The sequence below is a fragment of the Heliangelus exortis genome, chromosome 7 (genome assembly GCF_036169615.1).
Source record: "Heliangelus exortis chromosome 7, bHelExo1.hap1, whole genome shotgun sequence".
In the NCBI taxonomy this organism is placed as follows: Eukaryota; Metazoa; Chordata; class Aves; order Apodiformes; family Trochilidae; genus Heliangelus; species Heliangelus exortis.
The window spans coordinates 30135759-30156325 of NC_092428.1; the positions used below are offsets into that span (position 1 = coordinate 30135759).

The window sequence follows — 20567 nt, forward strand, 5'->3', positions numbered from 1 at the left end:
GTTTCCATTATATGTAGAAAATGACTTCTGTGCTGTTTTCAAATTGAGGAGTTCCGTGAATAAGAAATTACTGTTCTTCAGGCTGTTTTCCAGCCAGTCAGTTATTTTGGCTAATAATCTCCATGTGCTTTTCTGATGACAGGGGAATTGAGTGGATAAGCTTGACTGGGTTTATTTCCTTTGCCACATCAACACCCAACAATCTGGGGCTGGTGAGGAATGAGCTGCAGCTGGTGGATCTACCTACAGGTTAGTATTCCCTGAGAAACTGCTACAGGAGGCTGACAGATTTGCTGGGGAGTGACAAACAGAAGTTCTTACCACTTTTTTTTTATCATTTCTTCTGTTGTCATGATAAAATAAAATAATAAAGAGGAGTTTTAATTGGTTTTTCTCTTCTGTCTTAGTGAAGCCACATAATTGTGTCCATCTGGTGTTCTGCAGACAGACTTGATACAACATCTTTGCAGAGATGTAGCATGGATTTATTTAAAGAATTCAAAAGTGTTAGCAGGAGGTTTTGGAGTATTCACACTGCGTGGGTATTAGTGATGGAACTTTTTCACAAAATGCTCATATTTCCAAATGTGTTTTGTCACAGTCTGCACTTGTTTTCCTTTCACTAAGCACCTGAAGTATTGTTGAGCCATTTATTGCAGTTTGTGCCAGCAAGAGAGAATTTTTCAGTGTAGGCTGGGTGCATGGACAGAATTTGAGTGTGAGTATTAATATAAAATGGCTATTTTAAAGTGGGTACTTCTTCAAAGAATTGAAAGGGTTAAAAATAAAACTTAAAAAAGATACAGTTGATAGAGAAGCAAACTGATTCTGTGTGCTTTTCAACTGCTTTGGCCTTATGATGGATGATACGTATGTTTGTGATTGACTTCAGTATTTGCACAAGACTAGGAGGTATAATTAGAAAGACTAAAGAGATCAAAATAGGAAGTACATCAATAATTTTTAATTATTTTTGAATAGGAAAATATGGAGCCATTTAATTTCTGATTGAGGAGCCTGAATCTTGTAACACATGGTTAATCCTGAATTGCTTTGTGTAGCGCAAAGTGATCTTTCTTTTTTTTTTTTAATAAACTTATGGAAAAGGTTAAATTTCTGTATTTCCAGGGTGGTGCACAAAGGGGCTATTTTTTTAACATAGCAATATTGTAATTATTTTCCTGAGGATGTCTTTTGTTCTCTTGTTTAACTTGAAACAAGAAAAGATCTGTGCTATGTAAAATTCATTTCATGTAAAATGGGATCTTGGTATTTTACTCAGCTTGTAAATCAGTAATGAAACATTTATGAATATTAGTAATAAAATGCTCAGTATTTCTGTAGGCAGCCAAGTTCCAAGAAAGTGTGAATACCTGATAAATGTTACTTTTCCTCTTTTAGACCTAACAAGAACTTGCTAACTGATTGTTGGGTCTTCTTCCATCATTAATTAGCCCAACTTTGAATTCAAGTTTTAGGAAAACCATGCTGGTTTGTATGTACTTGATTAACTGGAAAAAATTCTCATTTATGTTTCTGAACACTAATAAGGAATAAAATTCCTAGGGTGTTTGACCACTAATGAATACATCTAGAAGGCTTCCTGTAGCCTGGCCTTCGACATGAGAGCTCTGATTAGCATTGTTGATAACTGAATTTATTCTCATAATTGACATAAGTAATTTATCTATGAGCAGTCCTAAGAGTGGCTGAAGTTTGAAAACTTGAATTTTCCTTGAAAGCCAAGGAGAGTGAAAATTGCATAGAAGATGCTGTGATACCCTGGTGTTTGTAGATCATTATTTGTTTTAGTGACATTTATAACACCTTTGGTTCTGCAGCACGTTGTACAGATGACTGAAAAATTTGTTTGGAATAAGATTATGAATTCTTAGAGTTGATTCTTCTATCTGGAAAGAGAATTGCTCTTCTAAGTGTAGAATGAGTTGGTACTTAAACATGGAAATACTTTCAGACTGAGTTTATGGCAGAGTTACTTTATCTTGCACAATTTGAAATCTACTTTTGAACTTCCTTCTTGGGCAAATGAGAGTATGTTCATTGGCTTTGAGTGGAAAACAATAACCTCTTTGAACCCTCTTTATTTATGTAATACTGATGGTGCATCAGTTTCTGTAGTTTTGCTCTAGAAGTTAGTCAGGTATTGGACTAGATTGGACAAAAGTATTTATCTTATATTTAATTCTTTGTAATGCAGTGAAACTTTGACATGGGCAAGAGTAATGTAAGCTGCAACAGTTTACTTGGAGATGTTCCAGTTTAGTTCATAAACTAGTTCTGTTTACAAACACCATAGTTTATAAACTATTTCTATGTTTTTATTTAGTTTGGTAACAATTCCTGTTTCCCTTCCCCTCTTGCTTTGGTGTTCCAGGCAGGAGCATTGCATTTCGTGGGGAGAGAGGCAATGATGAGCCAGCTATTGAAATGATAAAGGTGTCTCATTTAAAGTAAGTAGCTTAGCCTTATGAGGCTTTAATTTTACTGTACTGCACTAAGATCCTCAGGAACGAATAGAAATACCAGGAAAAAAACACTCTTCAGAAAAATGTGCATCAGGATCAGGAGAAAAATATTTATATAGAATACTGTTTCAAAGTGCAAAACCTGTGAATGTTTCTGTGGGTGATTTTGTCACTTCAGGAGCCAATCAAGTTGCAAGATCACTCATTTATATTTTAGTTCTTTTAAGAATTGTTTTCACTGAACAGACATTTATATTAGGGAGAATAAAAGTGCTGGTTGTGTTATGAATTAATTCCCTTTTCTAAAACATAAGCCTTATTTAAAACAAAAGATTGGCAATACAGTAGGGTGTTTTTCATGTGTTTATTTTTTGCAGCATGTATTTCACACCTTTATATTATAATTGCCTACTTGAAAACCAGATGTGAGGTATAGTGTTTTAGAAGTCAGCTGATAATAAACACATTGTTTAACACTGAATCCTGCTTATTTTGAGATCAAGCCTGTGACAGGAGCCCTTGGTCTTTGTAGCAAAAATAACAAGTGGTACTCTGAGACTGCTTTACTTTCCTGTGGAAATTACAGAGAACTTTAATAATTTTCCTCCAGTGTAAAGATTACAAAAAATAAAAGAATTTGGAAGATTTCAACCATATAATGGGGCTTTTATTAATATATTAAAAATTAAAAACAGCTGTGGACTTAGATGAAGAGACTAGAATGTTAAGTGAGAACAAAAAAGGTTGAATAGAGATTAATGCAGTTGAGTAGCTGCAGAGGCTCTCTATATTTTCAAGTTATATATGAAAAGTGGATGGAAGATGTTTTGGTCATGAGGCTCCACAGACAAAAGGTCTGAAGGCATGACTGATAAGTGGCTTAGTGTAAGAGGATTTTATGTTCATTTATCACTGGATTAGGGAAGTGAAATGTATCTGGAGTAGAGAAAAAAAAATCTGTCCAACCTGCAGTCTTGGTATGTCTGGTATCTTGTGCTGTCATGAACTTGGTCTGAATACATCTAAATTAGAGGTGCTGCTGCTCTCTCAGAATTCCTTCCCTTGTCTCTTTTAGAGTAATTGGCAGTGCCACCTGACAGAAATTTCTAATTCTGTTAGCTTTGAAGGAGGACTCTTTTCCACATCTATGCTTTTACACCTCAGTAACTTGAGAAAATCACAAGCTCCAGAGTGGGATTTGAGCCAAAATACTTTACTCTGCTTCCTCTTAATTTTTGAAGTATTCCAGCATGCTGCTGTGAACAACACATGTGAAGTAAAATAATGAAATCAAAATGAAATGGTTACTTTTAATTTAGTAAAATCTTGTTTGTTCTAGGCAGTATCTAGCTGTAGTATTTAAAGACAAACCACTGGAGATCTGGGATGTCAGAACATGCACTCTGCTCAGAGAAATGTCCAAAAACTTCCCTACAGCAACTGCTTTGGTAAGTAATAAAATATGGTTAATAAAAACATAATATGTTGAGTTAGCATAAAAATCTATGAAGAATTTTGCAGCAAAATGTTACTGTATCTGTAGCATAAATGTAAGTGCTATCACACTGCCATTTTCATCTGTTATCAGATAGAGGCAAGAAAAAAAAGGAGATACTTGGGGAGGAGTCTGACCTGCTCCTTGAGTGAGGGGGGAGGTATCAAAGAAAGCAATCTTCAGAGAAATCATTATAATTAAACAGAAAGATCCACAGTAAATTCAGGGAGTAAACATTTGACTGTTCCCTTTTTCCTGGACACTTTTTCATAGGAATGGTCACCTTCTCATAACCTAAAAAGCCTGAGGAAGAAGCAATTAGCAGCCCGTGAGGCCATGGCCCGACAGACAGTTGCATCAGATACTGAAGTCAGCAGTGTAGAATCTTCTGTTATCAGGTATTTCCTGCTGGTCTGCATCAGTTGTTTTTCAACCCTCTGCCATTGTTCTACAGAGCAGAATATTTTGGAAGTGATGCCTGAATACACATCAGGCAAAACAACTTCATGGGCCCCCTTTACCTTTTAGATGACAAAATTTACTACAGAATGGAAGAAGTGGTTGTAGCAGCTGTTTCTTGAAGTATTCTCTAGAATACTACCTGTTTCTTGAAGTAAAACAATTACTTTTTACTTTGTGGCCCCCTAACCATTGCCACAAGTGTATAAATGAGTTAACTGTTATTTTGCTGGATTGTTTTTAAGGAAACACATGTTTTTGTGCTGCTGTAGTGTATTAGTTAGGGAGAACTTGCCTTGCAACTCTTGATTTCAAGAAAAAAATATTTGTCTCGTATTCTCCTTTAAAGCTTGTTACAGGAAGCTGAGAGCAAATCAGAGCTGAGCCAGAACATCTCTGCCAGAGAGCACTTTGTGTTTACAGGTGCTGATGGGCAGGTTTATCATCTCACAGTAGAAGGAAACACAGTAAAAGACAGTGCAAGAATTCCACCTGATGTGAGTTCTAATTTCCTCTATCATTTGGGGGGAGTGGGCTGCTTTTGAAGGGTTTGAAAGCTTGGACTTAGAAATAGGAATAATTATTTTTTTTTCCTATATTGAGCTCTGTCATATTGGTATTTCCTTGCAACAAGAAACAGAAAAGTAATTCCATTGCTTTAAACCCAAAATTTCTTTGAAGGAAATGTCTGTTGAAATATACTGAAGGAAATACTACTGTTTTGAGAAATGCTTATATTCAATAGAATTGTTCCTGTTTTAACTGAGCAGAATTTGGTCTGTCACATCACTTAATACTTTTTTAGAATGTAATACTAATGTTGAAATGTTTGTTGCTGTGTTTGCCTCTGTTAATCACAAGATTTATTTTGCTTTTTAAATTTTTCCAGGGAAGTATGGGTAGTATTACATGTATTGCTTGGAAAGGGGATATCCTGGTTCTTGGAGATGTTGATGGAAACTTAAACTTCTGGGATTTGAAAGCTAGAGTGTCCAGGTATGAATGCAGATTAAGTCTGCTAAGCATGAGATACTGAGCAGTCAAATGGTTTTGCCCTTTTTATTTTTGTTCTTCACTGTAACTGGTCATCAGTGGTGTTTGAGGGGAAAAATACAAATGTTGTGGAATAAAATTTTAGAAAATGCCTTTGTTACCCTTCTCGACATTTCATTTTTTGTGTTTTCAGATGGAGTGACATTTTATCAAAGCTTTAAAAAAAGCTAGATACCTTTCTTATGTTAAATCTGCAATGGCAAAGTATTGTGTTGTTTCAAGAATTTAATCTTTCTAGTTTTCATGATGATTTGAGTATGTGTGTGTATATTAATATATCCAGGAATGTGTGTGTATATGTCTGTATTGTTCTCAGTCTGCACAATATGCCCTGCAATGTTCCTGGAAAGGATTTAACCACAATATTAGGTACAGAGTGATTGGCATTAATCTTACCCCTTTTTTTTTTTTTTTTTTTTTTTTTTTTTTTTTTTTTTTTTTAGGGGGATTCCCACACATCGTAGCTGGGTGAAAAAGATCAGGTTTGCCCCAGGGAAAGGAAACCAAAAACTTCTTGCAATGTACAATGATGGAGCAGAAATTTGGGATTCAAAAGAGGTAAGCATCTGATGTTTTGCTATGTTCTTCTCTGCAAAATATACATATTACTTCTGAAAATCAGGGCGGCTCAGACAGTAAGATTTACTTGTCATGATTTCTTGCTGACGGTTGTATAATAAAGTTATATGGCTTTCCTCAGAAGACTTAGTTCCTATAAAGCATTTTTAAGTCATCATCAATGTAGAGTACCTGTCTCTCATAAAGCTGTCAATGTCTCTGAGATACTCTTTGTCATTCTCTTCTAATGTTTTTGGGGCAGACACTGAAAATTTCATGAGGCTTCAATCGTAGAATTAAATCTGCGGATGGGAGTATTTTTCCTACAGGTTTCTTCACTATGGTGCATATTAAAGAGTATGTATTCTTCAGTGCATAGATTTAATTTCTTAGGGAATACCAGAAAGCTAGACCCTGGTTAATTAAAGTTATCTAGCTTCTCATCTTTCTCAGAAAGTCTGGAGCAATGCTCAGAAATCTTCTGGGTATTGCTTCATAGGTCTTTCAGGGGATTATAGTACCATGGGGAAGGAAAGGTAATTGTGCTGTTTTAGTTTAGCTGCCTGGAGTATGTTCAGGGTATGAAGCAGGAATTTAAATTTTTTTCTGTTAAATTTGTAGTGAGCACCATCTCCTAACTCAGACACTAAATTGTCAATCTGGAGCTTCCCTCTGATTATAAGAATTGGACAGTAGATACAAGTAACACCTGTGAATTATATAGGTAGAGTAGAATATTAATATTATCCCCTGAGTCTCTCCTTCAGGAACACCTGAATAATTTTGATGCCATGGGATGCTCCTCTTGTAGCTGTTCTGTCTCTTTCTCAGGTAAAAGAGAGTTTCCTAGGTGAAAGCATTTTAAATTTATGTTTTCAGCTGAAAATCTTTCATGTTATCTGTACAAAAATTTTGTAGTCTGTCCTGTTATTCATACTGTCTTCTCTTTAGAGTTTCACATTTGCCTACAATCAGTTACCTTCTATTTTCTATTCCTCAGAGTGAAGAGCAATCATCCTCTAGATGATTGTTGTACTTTACATCTCTAGCTCCATGTTTTGCTTTAGAACAAGTGAAAGGAAGCAGCAGAATATTGATTGCTGAGGAGCCTTTGTTCATATTTCTTTATATTAACAATTGTAACATTCTGTGATGCTACAGAAGGGTCACAAAATGTCTCTAACTACTGACCTGTGCTTAAAAGTGCAGTTTTAGAAGGTTTTGCTTATCTTTGGTTTGTTTGTGGACAATAAATCCTCCTGTTCCGATAATGTTATGATAATAGCACATCCAAATGTATTTCTAGAAAAGCTCAGAATTTATTAAGAAATTAGGAGTTTATGAAGACCATGAGTTAATTAATGAGAACCTCACTTTTCCCTTGGTGCACCTATGATAGCTCAGGGTCTGAAATTAAAGATGCAGTCTGAATTTCCACCAGTTTACCATGAAAACTTCACATATCGGATAAGGTAACAAACAGCTGTGCTCAAAAGGATCTTTTCTCAGCTCTCAGTTGGGAAAAAACATTGTTTTAGGGCAACCACATGCCCTGCTCCAAGGTTTTGAAATTCCTGACTCTCCAGAAGAGACCATCATTAAAATTTATGACTAACTGCACCTTTTATTGCAAATTCTGCGGTGTGCCTGATAGGCAAGTGACCGTGTCTTACACTGTGTGACAGAGAACCTACTAAAAATGAAAAACAACTTTTCAAGGTACAAATGGTGAGCAGTTTAAGAAGTGGAAGAAATGTCAATTTCCGAATCCTGGATGTGGACTGGTGCACCTCAGACAAAGTGGTTTTGGCATCAGATGATGGGTGCATCAGAGTTCTAGACTTGTCCATGAAACCCTCGTGTTTTAGAATGGATGAGCAGGACTTAATAGGTATGTGGATTCCTGTTTTGTTGTTATGAACTGCTAGATGTATCATTCTGAAAGCAGGCCATAAAAGAGCTCAGCACTACTATTAGAGATTTTTCATCTGGAGAGGATTAGGTGTCCCTATAGTAGTTTTCATGGATAAATTTCATGCACATTTTTTCTTAGCCTCAGGTCATATGGGTGTTCTGTTTTGTGCAAGCTTCATCTCAGTAAACTATACTTTTAAATTCCTTAATTGAAATATGAATTGGGAAAATAAAATCTTTTTGTCCAGGTGTCTAGCAAGTTCACCTAAAAAGCATTGGCACATCAATTAGGTATCAGAACCTACATCACTGATAATTCATTACATAGTTTTGAAACTTTTGTTCTTGTGTGAAAATATCTTTCCATTTATTTAAAGCAGTTTCTAGGCTGACTGTTTTTCAAACTAGATTTTTCTACTGAGCTCTAAGATAGTAATATTCATGCTGTTTGAGTTTTGCCATATGTTTAAGAAGGGAATTTAAGTATTTAGCTATTTAAATAAGCTATGCTTTTTTTTTTTTTTCTTTTTTTTTTTAATTTTGTTTTATTACCACCATTCCAAATAACTGCTTTTGTTTGGTCTTCATTGTCAATGCTGCTTTTATGCATGCAATTCCCTTGAAACGTGTAGATTCTGATTAAGACGTAATAAAATTGTGGGAGCTGTGGGATGTTTGAGTAAACTCATAATTTCTCACAGCTGCTTTTACTATCAGATGAATGCTCTGTAATACTAAACTATAAAAATTAATATTCTAAATGCAAGCACACTGAAATTAGGATATGTCAGGGTTAAGATTACATGAGATTTAGCTGTCCTGCCTTTATGATAATGTTTTCATTACAAAATCCCATTTACAAGATTCCTACAACATTCAATGCATATAAAGTACAAGGAGTTGCCAAATACTGAATATTGTAGCTGCTTGCTGCTTGTTTTACTCCTAAGTTCACCTTGTACTGAATACAGACTTACCAACTACTAAATTTGTATGACAGAAATTAGTACTATAATTTTCCTCTTATTTATTTGCTAATACAGAGGTTTATTAAACTTTGACATCCTTTTGGGATGCTGGGATGTCCTTATATTAAACTACAGACACTTTGAGTGCACAGTAAAACTGAAACATACATTGTGGTACATTTTGGTGTAGATGTTCTTATTTTCCAGCATGTCCTTGAAGTAGCAATGATCATTGTATACAGCACTACATAATGCCAGAATAATGTGTTCCAGGAGTCTGTGGCTAAATTCAATATAGGATGTCCTGAAATTCTCATTTGAGCATGGCTGATAACCTTGTGCCTTCTATAAAATGGTTTGGCTTGAGTATAAAGATAAGGTTTTATGTCTGGTAATCCATGCTCTGTCTATGAGAAGAATGTGATTTATGATTTTTCTTCTGGTGTGTGCAAACAAGGTTGTGTGCTTTACTGGTTCTGAATTCAGTGTTATTGCACATTAGCCACTCAGCCATGAATCTTTTCCTTTCTTCACAGAACCTGTGTGGTGTCCCTATCTGCTTGTTCCAAGGGCTTCATTAGCTTTAAAAGCATTCCTGTTGCATCAGCCATGGAATGAGAAGTATTCTCTGGATATTACAAGCATGTAAGAAAAAATAGATATATAGAATAGTGTTTTTTTTTTTTTTTTTTTTAAATCCTGTGTCTTTTACTGGTCATTCTTCGCAAATAACTGTTAGATGTATGTGTTTCCTGACTCTTTGGGACAGTCAAAAAGATAAGAATAGATTCACTACTCCATAGGTACAAAAAATAGAAAAGGCTTTAAAGTCAAATATTTTATTTCTCTGACTTTCAGTAGCCCTGGGCTATTGAAAACTGCTCATTGCTTTAAGGTGCTGACAATCTTTTTAGGCAATTACAGGTTATATTTACAGTTTATATTACTTCAGAGAATAACTGGATGCTTTCTTTGTTCAAGAAGCTCTTGGAAGCACAGAGATTGTTCCTGAAGTGCAATTGAAAGTGATAGTCTAGCTGGTTGTCTAACAGACATATCTTGATTATTTTTACTGAACTCTGCTTCACATCATACTAGGAGCATCTTTCTATGTTCTTTACTGTATCTGTGTACTGTTGGTGGTCACAGAATAATGGGCTAAACATTGTGATTTTGATTAGTTTTAAAGTTAATGAATAAAAGTGGGAGACAAAAGATTTCTGCCACTGACTGTTTTTTAGAACCAGTTACTGGAGAAAGAATCTTACATGAATGCCCCATCATAAGAATATGAAAGTTTCTTGTGTATTCTTGTGTTTTCGTACTAACAGTAACACTCTTCCATTTCAGATAATTCTGTTGTTTTGGTAATATAGGAAACCTTTTAAATTTTTTTCTCTTTAATGCAGTGATTATCCTGAGAATGAAAATATTAAAAACCTTCTTCAAGAGCAGTTGAATTCATTGTCCAAGTAAGAATTTTTCTTTTAATATGTAAGCTAGTGAATTCAGAGAAGGCAAAAGAAAAAACATCTGTGGCAATTCATATTTTAAGAAAGAAAGAAAGAATGCTTTTTTGGCTGTCTAAAAATAAGCTAATGTCAGACTTTATTTTCAGCAGTTTATTTTTTTATGTAACTCCTATAAGTGTGCTTTATTAATTTTATTGAAGTTTTAAAATTTTTATTTATATTTTTTCTGACTAAAACTATAATAGTCTCAATTTAAAAAAAAATTATAAAACTACATCAAAGAAGTTTGTAAAATATTGACCTAACAATCAAAATTTGCTGTTCTGACTATACCAAGTGTGATGAAAGCTAGTATTGAATCTTTAACATTGACTTAACACAGTAGCAGCTGATAAGAAGAGTTTTAGAGACACTGATTAGGGTTAGTATGTAATTTTAATTTGACTAGTGAGCACTCATAGTTTCCTAAGCAGTATTTCTCCATAATCTATGGTTCTTTGCTGTTAGTCCAGACTGTAGTGGAAAATGCCATTTAAATGCTCCAATGTTTGTTAAGATATTTAAGCTCGTAGGAAGAAAAGACAATTCTAAAAGTATTTTATTCACCATATGCTTCCAGAGTGATGTTCATGCACATTGCCCTGCTTAGACAGAAAGCAGCTTTTGACATACCATTTCAACTCTGAAAATAACATTTGAAGCCAGTAAACAGAAGTTTTCCCCTTTTCTGTCTTTTCACTTAGTAGGGGAAAAAAGTTATCAATGTATTTTTATTCAGCCTGAAACATGTAGAAAATACAAATTCATGCATGTGAATCTCTTGCGATATGGCACTGCAGGGTTGCAAAATTATTTGTAATTAAATGAATTAATCTTAATTTGTAGGATGACTGAAGATTAATTTTTATAGCTTATGCACCCTTGTGGTTGTTTGCTTTATTACAAGAATGTGGGGTTCCTGGCAGACTCACTATTTGTATTTAAAGTGGTAGTAAGTGACTTGCTACTTGAGATAAATAATGTATACTCCTTTTTGTAATTATGTTGATAGATATTTTTACTTTTCAGAAAAGACGTGCATTAATTTTGTTTTGATTTTTTTTTCAATTGGTAGGCATTATATCCTCAAAGACAAACTTGCACAGTGTTCTTTGTGGCTTTTTCTTTTTGCAGTGACATAAAGAAACTTTTGCTTGATCCAGATTTTACTCTCTTGCAAAGATGTCTCCTAGTTGCCAGGTAGTAATAAAATCTTGATCCTATTAATACTAATGAATGTAATGAAGTTTAAGCACTCACCTTTCACTCAGTGCAATTTTTGTTACTCAGGTATTAGTGTTGTTAGGACTGGGAATAGAAATGTTACTGCAACACTTTTATTTCTGGTTTTATTTTTATTATACTCAGAGATGCTTTTCAAATGTAGTAACTTTCTTGTAGTTGAAATAGGATATGCATAATTGTGTGTAAAATAATAACAAAATCTCAATCTCCACGTATTTATATGCAGTTTAATTGTTGTTTTCATAATCTTTTGGGCAACCTCTTACTTACGTAGCTTGCTGAATGTCATTCCTGAATCTTTTCTTGTAATTGCTCCCATTGATAATGCCAAGTCCTTGTGCCAGCAAGAATGCATGGTCTTTGGAAAAAGGTGGTTTGAATGTGTAATATTTTTATGTATCATTACTAAAAATGTAAACATATTTCCCATTTTGATTTTTATCTTCTCAGACTCTATGGGGATGAATCTGAACTGCATTTCTGGACTATTGCTGCCCACTATTTGCACAGCTTAGTCCGGGAAAAGCCAGCAAAAGCACCAGACACAGCTATCCTTCAAGAACAGCTGATTAGTCCTTTGGATATATGCTATGATTTACTGTGTGAAAATTCTTACTTCCAGGTATTCCAAGGAGTCAAAACATATATTTAGTGAGAATGTGATCAGGAGATTTAAATCACAGCATTGTAACTTTCTTGTTAACTTGGAGCTTTTACTAATAACATACAGTTCTAGATTGAATGTCCCAATTATTTAAAGATAGACAGCTCTTTAGAACTCCCCCAAAATACTTCCATATTTTTTAAAAGCTTTTTTTTTGTTCCTTATGGCAGTCTTAACTTTTACTACTTCTTCATGCAGAAATTCCAGCTTGAAAGGGTAAATCTCCAGGAGGTGAAGAGATCAACATATGATCATACCAGGAAATGTGCTGATCAGCTCCTTCTCTTGGGCCAGGTTTGTGGGTAATATTTTAATTTTTTGTTCTTTTTCCCTGTCTATGTACTTATTCCATTCAATTAAGGGTTTGTCTAACTCTTCCTATGTGTTGGTTCATACTTTCATTCACCCAGTGGGGAGGTTTTTCCTCTCTCAATATATTATTACGCTGCAGATTCAGTGTAATGACATGGCATGTGGTAAGCTTTGGTATTTTGTGTGTCAGAATGCAAGCTTTTCTGGGAAACCTATAAAAATCTTTCTTTCCAAACGGTGACTAGAAAAGAAAAATCACATTTTGAGTTTCCCAGAAATAACTTAAAATGAAGATCATTGGCATAAGTAACCCTGCATTTACTACTCTTGTTTCAGGTAACAAAGGACACAGCTTTTAGCAGATGTGTACTGAGCAGTGAAACACTGAACAGAGCTGCTCACTGACACCCTAATAACAATATTGTTGCATTTGTACAGTATATATCATGACCTTTTCCCTACTAATGCAGTTGTGCTGCATCCCTTTCCAAAAATAGCTTTGGTGTTACCAGCTGGAATTTAAATTTGTGTCGCTGTGCATTTGAGCATGTCAACAAATATTGCCAGTAAAAGAAGCCAGAAATATTTAGTCTAGACAGTCTGTTTAAGATTCCAGGTTGTAGGAGTTTAAAAATACCAGTTTACTGAATCACTCTATTTCAATCTGTGTACAATGAAGTTTCTCATTATTTCCCTAATTATCTCAGCCATCAGGTAGACTGACCTCACCAAACTGACATCTGTAAAAGCTGGGCATCTCATGTTACTAACAGCCAGGGATGGCAAACCTGCAGTAATTCATTCAATTTGGAGACAGGTGTCTGCAGCCAGGGTAATGGGCCCTGCTGGTTAGGTGTTCATCTGGAGATAACATTTTAGATTTTACTTTTAAAATATCAAGTATTGAATCAGCCCTTGAGATCTTGGGTAGTTACTGCATCGTCACAATTTTATTTCCTCTCTGCTTATATTAAATGTTTCTCTTCCTTTTATAACTCTGCAAAGTACTATGTGAACAAGGAAATAAATACTCTGAATTAAGTTTTTATTTGGCCTCTTCTAGAAATGTTAAACATGGTGATTAAGCATGGTGCTCATGATGGGTGTTTAGATACTATCCTTATTAAGGATGTTTTATTGAGATGGAATCTTAATTATTATTCTGCTGGTGGATACTTTTATAGTCTGATTTAGAATAAGTTTCATTGTTCCATGCCTTCAAAGGGTAAAAAAATAAAGACTTTCGTTGATTATGCTGTGGCTAAAGTTGTATTTTTTTTTTCTCTTGCCAGACTGACAGAGCAGTACAACTATTGCTAGAAACAAGTTCAGAGAATGCACATTATTACTGTGACTCACTCAAAGCTTGCTTGGTCACAACTGTCACCTCCTCAGGCCCCTCTCAAAGTACCATAAAACTGGTAGCAACCAACATGATAGCCAGTGGAAAGCTTGCAGGTAAAATGTGACTGTAATTTTTATAAACTATGAATTTTGATCTTACTAAGGCTGCTGGTGGACATGGATGAACAGCGAGTTGCAACAGATCTTATATATTGCATATATTATGATATGCACTGCCTACAATAATTAACACAAAACTGAGCAGCAACCCAGCTATAAAGTTCAACATGTTTTGATTAATCTTCACTGGAAAATGTATTTCTGGAAAAATTCGCTTTAAGAACTTTTTTTGCACTGAAAGAGGCTGAGCATATAAAGTAGATGTTTTCCACTTTCCTAATTAAAGAATTAATTTTAAAATGCTTTCTTTCTCCTCAAGTCAAAATGCAGATTTAATTTCCAGTTCAGAACTTGTTTCAAAAAGTGTTTTCTTACATATGCAGGCTGATATTGCTTAGTGCAGGGCATGTTTGCAGTGTGATGATTGACTGAAATCTTCAAATGTCTGTACTTGCCTGGAAAACACCTCCCACTCTGGACAGTGGACACCTCACTGTTAGTAACTACACCATGGACAACACTAAAATAAAGGATTGCTTATGAAATCTGTTTATTTGACTTGCAAAGATTGTTATCTCTTGATGAGGAGAGGTCTGAACAACTTGTTATTTGTATTTGGGACAAAGCTAAATTAGAGATTTGCAAATTCCTTCTAAACTCTGTAGCCCAGGAAAAAGTCATAATAACTGCCACCCAGATTACATGGCCAGCCAAGCCATACAAGTTGGGGTTTTTCAACATCTTCCTATGCTAAGAAGGGTGTAAGAGTGATTTCTGGGGATGACTGATCTGTGGGGTACTTTTTATTTTCCAGAGGGGGTGCAGTTGCTGTGTCTGATTGATAAGGCAGCTGATGCCTGTCGCTACCTGCAGACTTACGGCGAATGGAATCGTGCAGCATGGCTTGCAAAGGTTTGTGCCTCCTCAGTTTTCAGGTTGCTGACTTCAATCACCCACTTAGGATCTGTGGGTGTGAAGGCTGATGAGGGTGCTGAAATTCTCCAAAGGTGAAAAACCTGAAACACCAATTTGAAGTTCTTCAGTATGAGTGTGGTGAGACTCTGGAACAGATTGGCCAGGGAAGCTGTGGCTGCCCCCTCCCTGGAGGTGTTCAAGGTCAGGATGAATGAGCCTTGAGCATCCTTGTCTGGATGAGGCATCTCTGCCCATGGCTGGGAGGTTGGAGGAGATGATCTCTAAGGTCCCTTCCAACTTTAGCCATTCTACAATGATTCTATGAAATAATCATCATCAGTTCCTTCCATGAGTTAAGCTATAACAAGCCCATCCATTCAGTCAGTGTGGACAGATTCTTTTTCATCCTTTTGACTGAATAGGACTGCCCTGGTCATCCAAATGACAGGATTTGGGCCTAAAAATAAAAAGGAAATAAATAATAATAAAAAAGATGTTTTGTTATCAAGTCGTAAGTAAAAGATGAAGATTTCTTTCTTCTTGGTACTTCAAGTTTTAGAAAGGCCTTGTGATAAAAATAATGTTGGTCACATGGAAATGTGGAGTGACCTGAGTGGAGTGTTTTATAGCTATATATTTTCCTTTTTATATGTATATGTGTGTATATATATTTATATATGTGTGTGTGTATGTAAATATATATTAAAAAAAAACATAAATATACTTACTCAAGGGATAAATGTACTTTTTAAAATAAAACTTGTGATTTTAGATGCTTTTACTTTTCTCCAAAGGGTTTCATCGTAAAAAAACGATAGAGTGCTCTCTAGTTGTCAGCTGAGGCTCCCTAACTGGTTTTCCTGTCTCCTGCAGGTCCGGTTGAACTCAGAGGAATGTGCTGATGTCTTGAAGCGCTGGGTAGATCACCTCTGCTCTCCTCAAGTCAACCAGAAGTCCAAAGCCATTCTTGTCCTCTTGTCACTTGGATGCTTTACAAAAGTTGCAGAGATGTTGCACAGGTGAAGCACAATCTGTGTATTTTTTCGTATCCAAATTTTTTGGTTAAATTTTTGTGACTCAGTAGCCAAGAGGGATGGTTTGGGTCTGCAGTTCCATTTCTGACATTTGTGTCTATTTTAGCATGTTTCTCTTTGATAAAATTTGTGGTGCATTGTTCTTGTGTGCTTGAGCTTATCTTGTTGCAGTTTCAGTACATATCCTTGCATTTAATGTACTTCAGGCTTTAGGATTGCTAGCTCCCATTTACCAAGCATTAACAACTTGTAGTAGCTATGGTTATTTCTGTAGTAGCTATGATTATTTCTGTAGTAGCTATGATTATTAGCTGAGCCCTGGATCTTTCCAAAATTTTGCCTTGAGTGTCCCTTCCTTGCATGCAAGAAGGAAGAGGGGATGTAAGGAGCTTGGGGAGAGGAAGTGTGAAGGAGGAAGGAATGGCTGCCAGAGGAGCATGGGGGGCAGTGTGTGGGGACAGCAGGACCTGTTCCTAAGTGCTGTCTGATCCCTTAGGACAGGAGAGATTGGCAGCTCCAGACCTAGGTACAAAATCCTAGGAAGTGCAAATGTTCTGATGCAGTGTCCTGGAATACTTTTCTATTTTCATGTCCTAACAAATTATTCATTACTTTTTTTTTTTTTTTTTTTTTTTTTCCTCCACTTGCCAGTATGAGGTACTTTGATAGAGCAGCTTTATTTGTTGAAGCTTGCCTGAAGTATGGTGTGTTTGAAATGAATGATGATGCAAATATCCTTTTTCTGAAACCCCCTGTTTGCACCTGTGAACTGCACACAGTGAGTATGCCTGAGCCAATGGTAGATGAACTAATGTGCACAGAAATGAGAGTTCCTGTTTTCTAGTTTGTAGTTTGAAGGAAGTGAAACAAGTGAAAAGGAGTTATTTGCATAAATCTGTAATGTTACTTCCTCCTGATGATCTATGAGGCTTGTGGAACTGGAAGACAAACTGAAAGTCAAAGGATATATGTAGAAAAGAATAAAGAATATAAAGATATGTAAAGATAAAATGTTCTTTGCAGAACTTAAAATTATTACTGCAGATTGTGTAACGAAAGCAGTGATTGGGTTATCTTATAATGCTGTATCAGGAAAAAATATCCCTGCATTGAACTCCCCTCTATACCAAATACTGTTTCAGTGATTAAAGTCTGTTAGGAAAGTGTCAGTTTTGAGAAAGTGAAAGAAAATTAAATGTCAGGATCAAATAAGCTCAAAAGGTAGTAAGTATTTTCAAAAGGTTTCTGAAATGTATTGCTCACTACAGTCTGCACACCTAACAGTTGCTCTAACTTCTGGATTTAGGTATATGCAGTAAATAATAATGCATGTTTAAGAAGTACCTGGTACTGTTCTCTGGAGTTGTCACTGATGTCAGCTTGTGAGGAGCAAGATTGTGAATTTTTTTTCATTTTACTGTTCATTTGTGTTTTCCTTAATGCTTCATTCACATAAATTGATCCATGCTGTATATGCAGATTATGCCAGAAGCTTGAAGCTCCTGGGCTTTAAACAAGGAGCTGTTCTCTTTGCCTCAAAAGCAGGAGAAAGTGCTAAAGAGCTGCTTATGGAGCTCAAACAGCCTAAAGAGGAAGAGACACAGGACTAAGAACTTTGGTTTTGAGGATCTTTGGGTTGACTGTCAGTCTGAGAGTCCACTGTGTGAAAACACATTTTTCTCTTGAATCCCTGAAATAGCTGCCTGTGATTTGAGCAAATACTGTTAAATGTGTGTGGAGGCAAGATTGAGAACTGCTTTGTGTTTATGTTAAAGTTGTCCCCATTTTCTCAAGAGGGGAAAGAAGCTTGTGATAAAGTTATACATGAGGATTTGGAACTTTTTCAACTATAGCAGAAGTCAAATTCACAAATGTGCTGAAAGAGTTCTGTATCTGTGTAAAAGTCTACTCCATTTACTTTTAAAAATCAGATCTTTAACGTCTTCACTGCTGTTGTATTTATATGTATAAATGATTGAATCTGTACTATAAAAATATAAATATATTTAAAGAATAAATATAGATCACAAGACACCCAGTTCTTTCCTGGAACATCATGTTTTCTCAATCCAGTTTTTCTGTTTAAAGTTACTGCTATTTGAAATCAGTATTGTCAATAATGACTGGATATATGTCAATAATAACTGTCTGGAAAGGAATCTTTAACAGATTAATTTCCAAAAGCCTCCTAACATTCCAAAAATCCATGAAATGTCTTTATTGAAAAAAAAAGTGTTGTTATATTCTTTGTTATTCTCAAGTGTGCACTCCCTGCACACCTTAGGGACTAAATTCTGCCTTGTGCTGACTGGTTCCTAGGATCAAATGATGGGAGAAGATCCTACCTCAAAAGTAGCAAGGTAGGCTCCTGCAGAGTATTCAGGAGACTGATAATGCTGTCTTCACAGTTCCTGTTTTGTTTGTGACTTTGAAGTGTGATTAACAATAGGTAGAAAAAGGATTGTGCAAAGCCAAAATGTTGGCTTTTTAGATACTTTTTATGCTAACACATACTCCAGATACTTAAGGATGCCACCAGTAACTTCAGTGATTTTTTTTTTTTGTGCCAGTATTTCAGTATTTAAATACTGTTTTCCTCCTTGTTCCTTGTGTCAGACATATAATTTCTATTCATTGATCTGTTTGGCTGAGAAATTCCCCAGCTGAAGAGCAGATGCTGCTGTTGCATTGCCCTTGCAAAATGAAAACTCTGGCATGTGAAATCAGTCTTGGCTAAAAAGACTTGGCTAAAAATTATTCCTTTTGCAGAGTTGCTGGATCTACTGAAGTTTAGTACTCTGTAGTGAAAAGACTCAAATCATGTAAAAGGTCTCATTTAAATGTGATTGATATTTTGTGTAATTGAGGTGATTGTGCATTGGGTTCTCTTTTGTTTGAGTATTTGTGATACATAATCTACTCCCCTTCCTAGAGGACCACCAGCTTCAGGACATCTCTGACTCCAGAAACATTTCCATTCAAATCTAAGATAGCATTTCTGTTAAAATTTGAAAGGTTGGGCTTTTCAATAATGATGTTTATTTATACAAACTGAAAATATGTGTTGCTTGAAGTGAATGTAAATGGTTTCACAGCAAGGTCTCTTTATTTCTTCTCCCCACATCTTACATAGACTGTAAAATACTTTCTGTCCAATGTATTATAAATAATGCTTCTGTGTTGTAGCTTGGGAAAGGAAGTGTACAGTGAAATTTGCCTTAAGCTTGAACTGGTAAACAACTGAGTTGAGTACAATAAACTCTTGTTACCGGTGGCTCACATCAACTGCTACAACACTCCTCAGTTCCTACTCTTGGTTTTGGTTCCATGGACAAGGTTACTACAGAGTTCCTATGAGCACATGCAACTTGTTCTTTGACAGATTACATAAAATTGTTTTGTCAGCACATCTCTGGAAGGAAAAAATCTGCTTTAATATACACCTGGATTTATAAATTGCTTGTTTTTAAGCCACGAAGGCCTTTTAATACTGAATGTTTCTAAATACTTTAAAGTGTGAAGGTTGTAGAATACTGTGTGGCATTCCCTGTTGAAACCTTTATGATGAAAATAGAGTGTAAAAGTGATTGAAAAGTTTATTTAGATAATAATGCAGTCACACTACAGTAATAAAACCAAACTTTTAAAATATCCTTGTGTCTTTATTTAATACAAAAATGTCATCTTTTGCACTGGGATTTTGAATGCTGGTTGTGTAAAGGTTGTCGCTTTTTCTTCTGGACTCTCACAGTGCCCAGGGCTGTTTTTTTTTCCAGGAAATGATAAATTAACTCTTGTACTAATCAGATTTTGTGTTTCAGTGCTAATGACATGTTGGGTTTGAGTAGCATCAATCCCCAGCCTTTACAAGCAAAAATAAAATTTGTGCAGATTAAATTAGAGAAGCTTATGATAAATATTGGCATGGGACTTCTGTTGTACTTACAAAAATGGTTTGGTTTGTTTTTGTTTTTTTTTTTTTCTTTTTCAATTCTTGATGTGATTCTCTTAAGTCCAAATTGTTTCAATGTTACGGGAATGAATGTACTTGTTCTAGCTGTAAGTAAAAAGTGTACAAAAGAGTCTAGCAGCTTAGTTGCAATATAAAGAAGGCCTAATTGGAGTTTTAATTGAAGCATCCCAGGAAAGGCAGTCTCTATAAATTAATCCTATTTTGGCTAGAAAAAACTTGGATCAGTTTCTGAAGTACTTCTTCAAAAATTAACTTTACCTATCTGTATTGTGAGTGTGAGTATACACACACACAAACATACACACTTGATTCAAGGGCAATAATTATGAAAAATGACAACATGAATTATTTGATTGCAGTGTAAAAATGATGAGTACAAGGTTTCAAATTGTTTTTGATTTCCTGTAATTAAAATGCAAGCAGTCTGCCAACCCAGAGGCTTTGCAGCCAGATCGAGGCATTTATTATACATCAAGGAAACCTGGCCCAGAATGTTGATGTGTTCAGTGTCTGAGT

The 20567-nt window shown here is 35.4% G+C and overlaps 1 protein-coding gene across 7 annotated transcripts in view; it reads left to right on the top strand.

Annotated features, from left to right (window-relative positions):
* Positions 1 to 19729, top strand: part of WDR11 (WD repeat domain 11) — a 38678-nt gene extending 18949 nt beyond the window's left edge. For 4 of the 7 annotated variants that reach the window (XM_071749553.1, XM_071749547.1, XM_071749548.1 and 1 more), the window contains exons 12-29: positions 143 to 249; positions 2396 to 2471; positions 3826 to 3934; positions 4255 to 4379; positions 4790 to 4937; positions 5330 to 5436; positions 5937 to 6051; positions 7771 to 7942; positions 9470 to 9578; positions 10343 to 10405; positions 11579 to 11644; positions 12140 to 12311; positions 12552 to 12647; positions 13958 to 14123; positions 14944 to 15041; positions 15918 to 16063; positions 16730 to 16856; positions 17385 to 17667. In XM_071749553.1, coding sequence (XP_071605654.1) covers positions 143 to 249; positions 2396 to 2471; positions 3826 to 3934; positions 4255 to 4379; positions 4790 to 4937; positions 5330 to 5436; positions 5937 to 6051; positions 7771 to 7942; positions 9470 to 9578; positions 10343 to 10405; positions 11579 to 11644; positions 12140 to 12311; positions 12552 to 12647; positions 13958 to 14123; positions 14944 to 15041; positions 15918 to 16063; positions 16730 to 16856; positions 17385 to 17534 — 2152 coding nt within the window. In that variant the 3' untranslated portion in view covers positions 17535 to 17667. Of the gene's footprint in view, positions 1 to 142; positions 250 to 2395; positions 2472 to 3825; positions 3935 to 4254; positions 4380 to 4789; positions 4938 to 5329; positions 5437 to 5936; positions 6052 to 7770; positions 7943 to 9469; positions 9579 to 10342; positions 10406 to 11578; positions 11645 to 12139; positions 12312 to 12551; positions 12648 to 13957; positions 14124 to 14943; positions 15042 to 15917; positions 16064 to 16729; positions 16857 to 17384 lie in introns of all 7 variants that reach the window. The other 3 variants (XM_071749550.1, XM_071749551.1, XM_071749552.1) reach the window with 1 other exon arrangement.
* Positions 19730 to 20567: the final 838 nt, after the last annotated feature.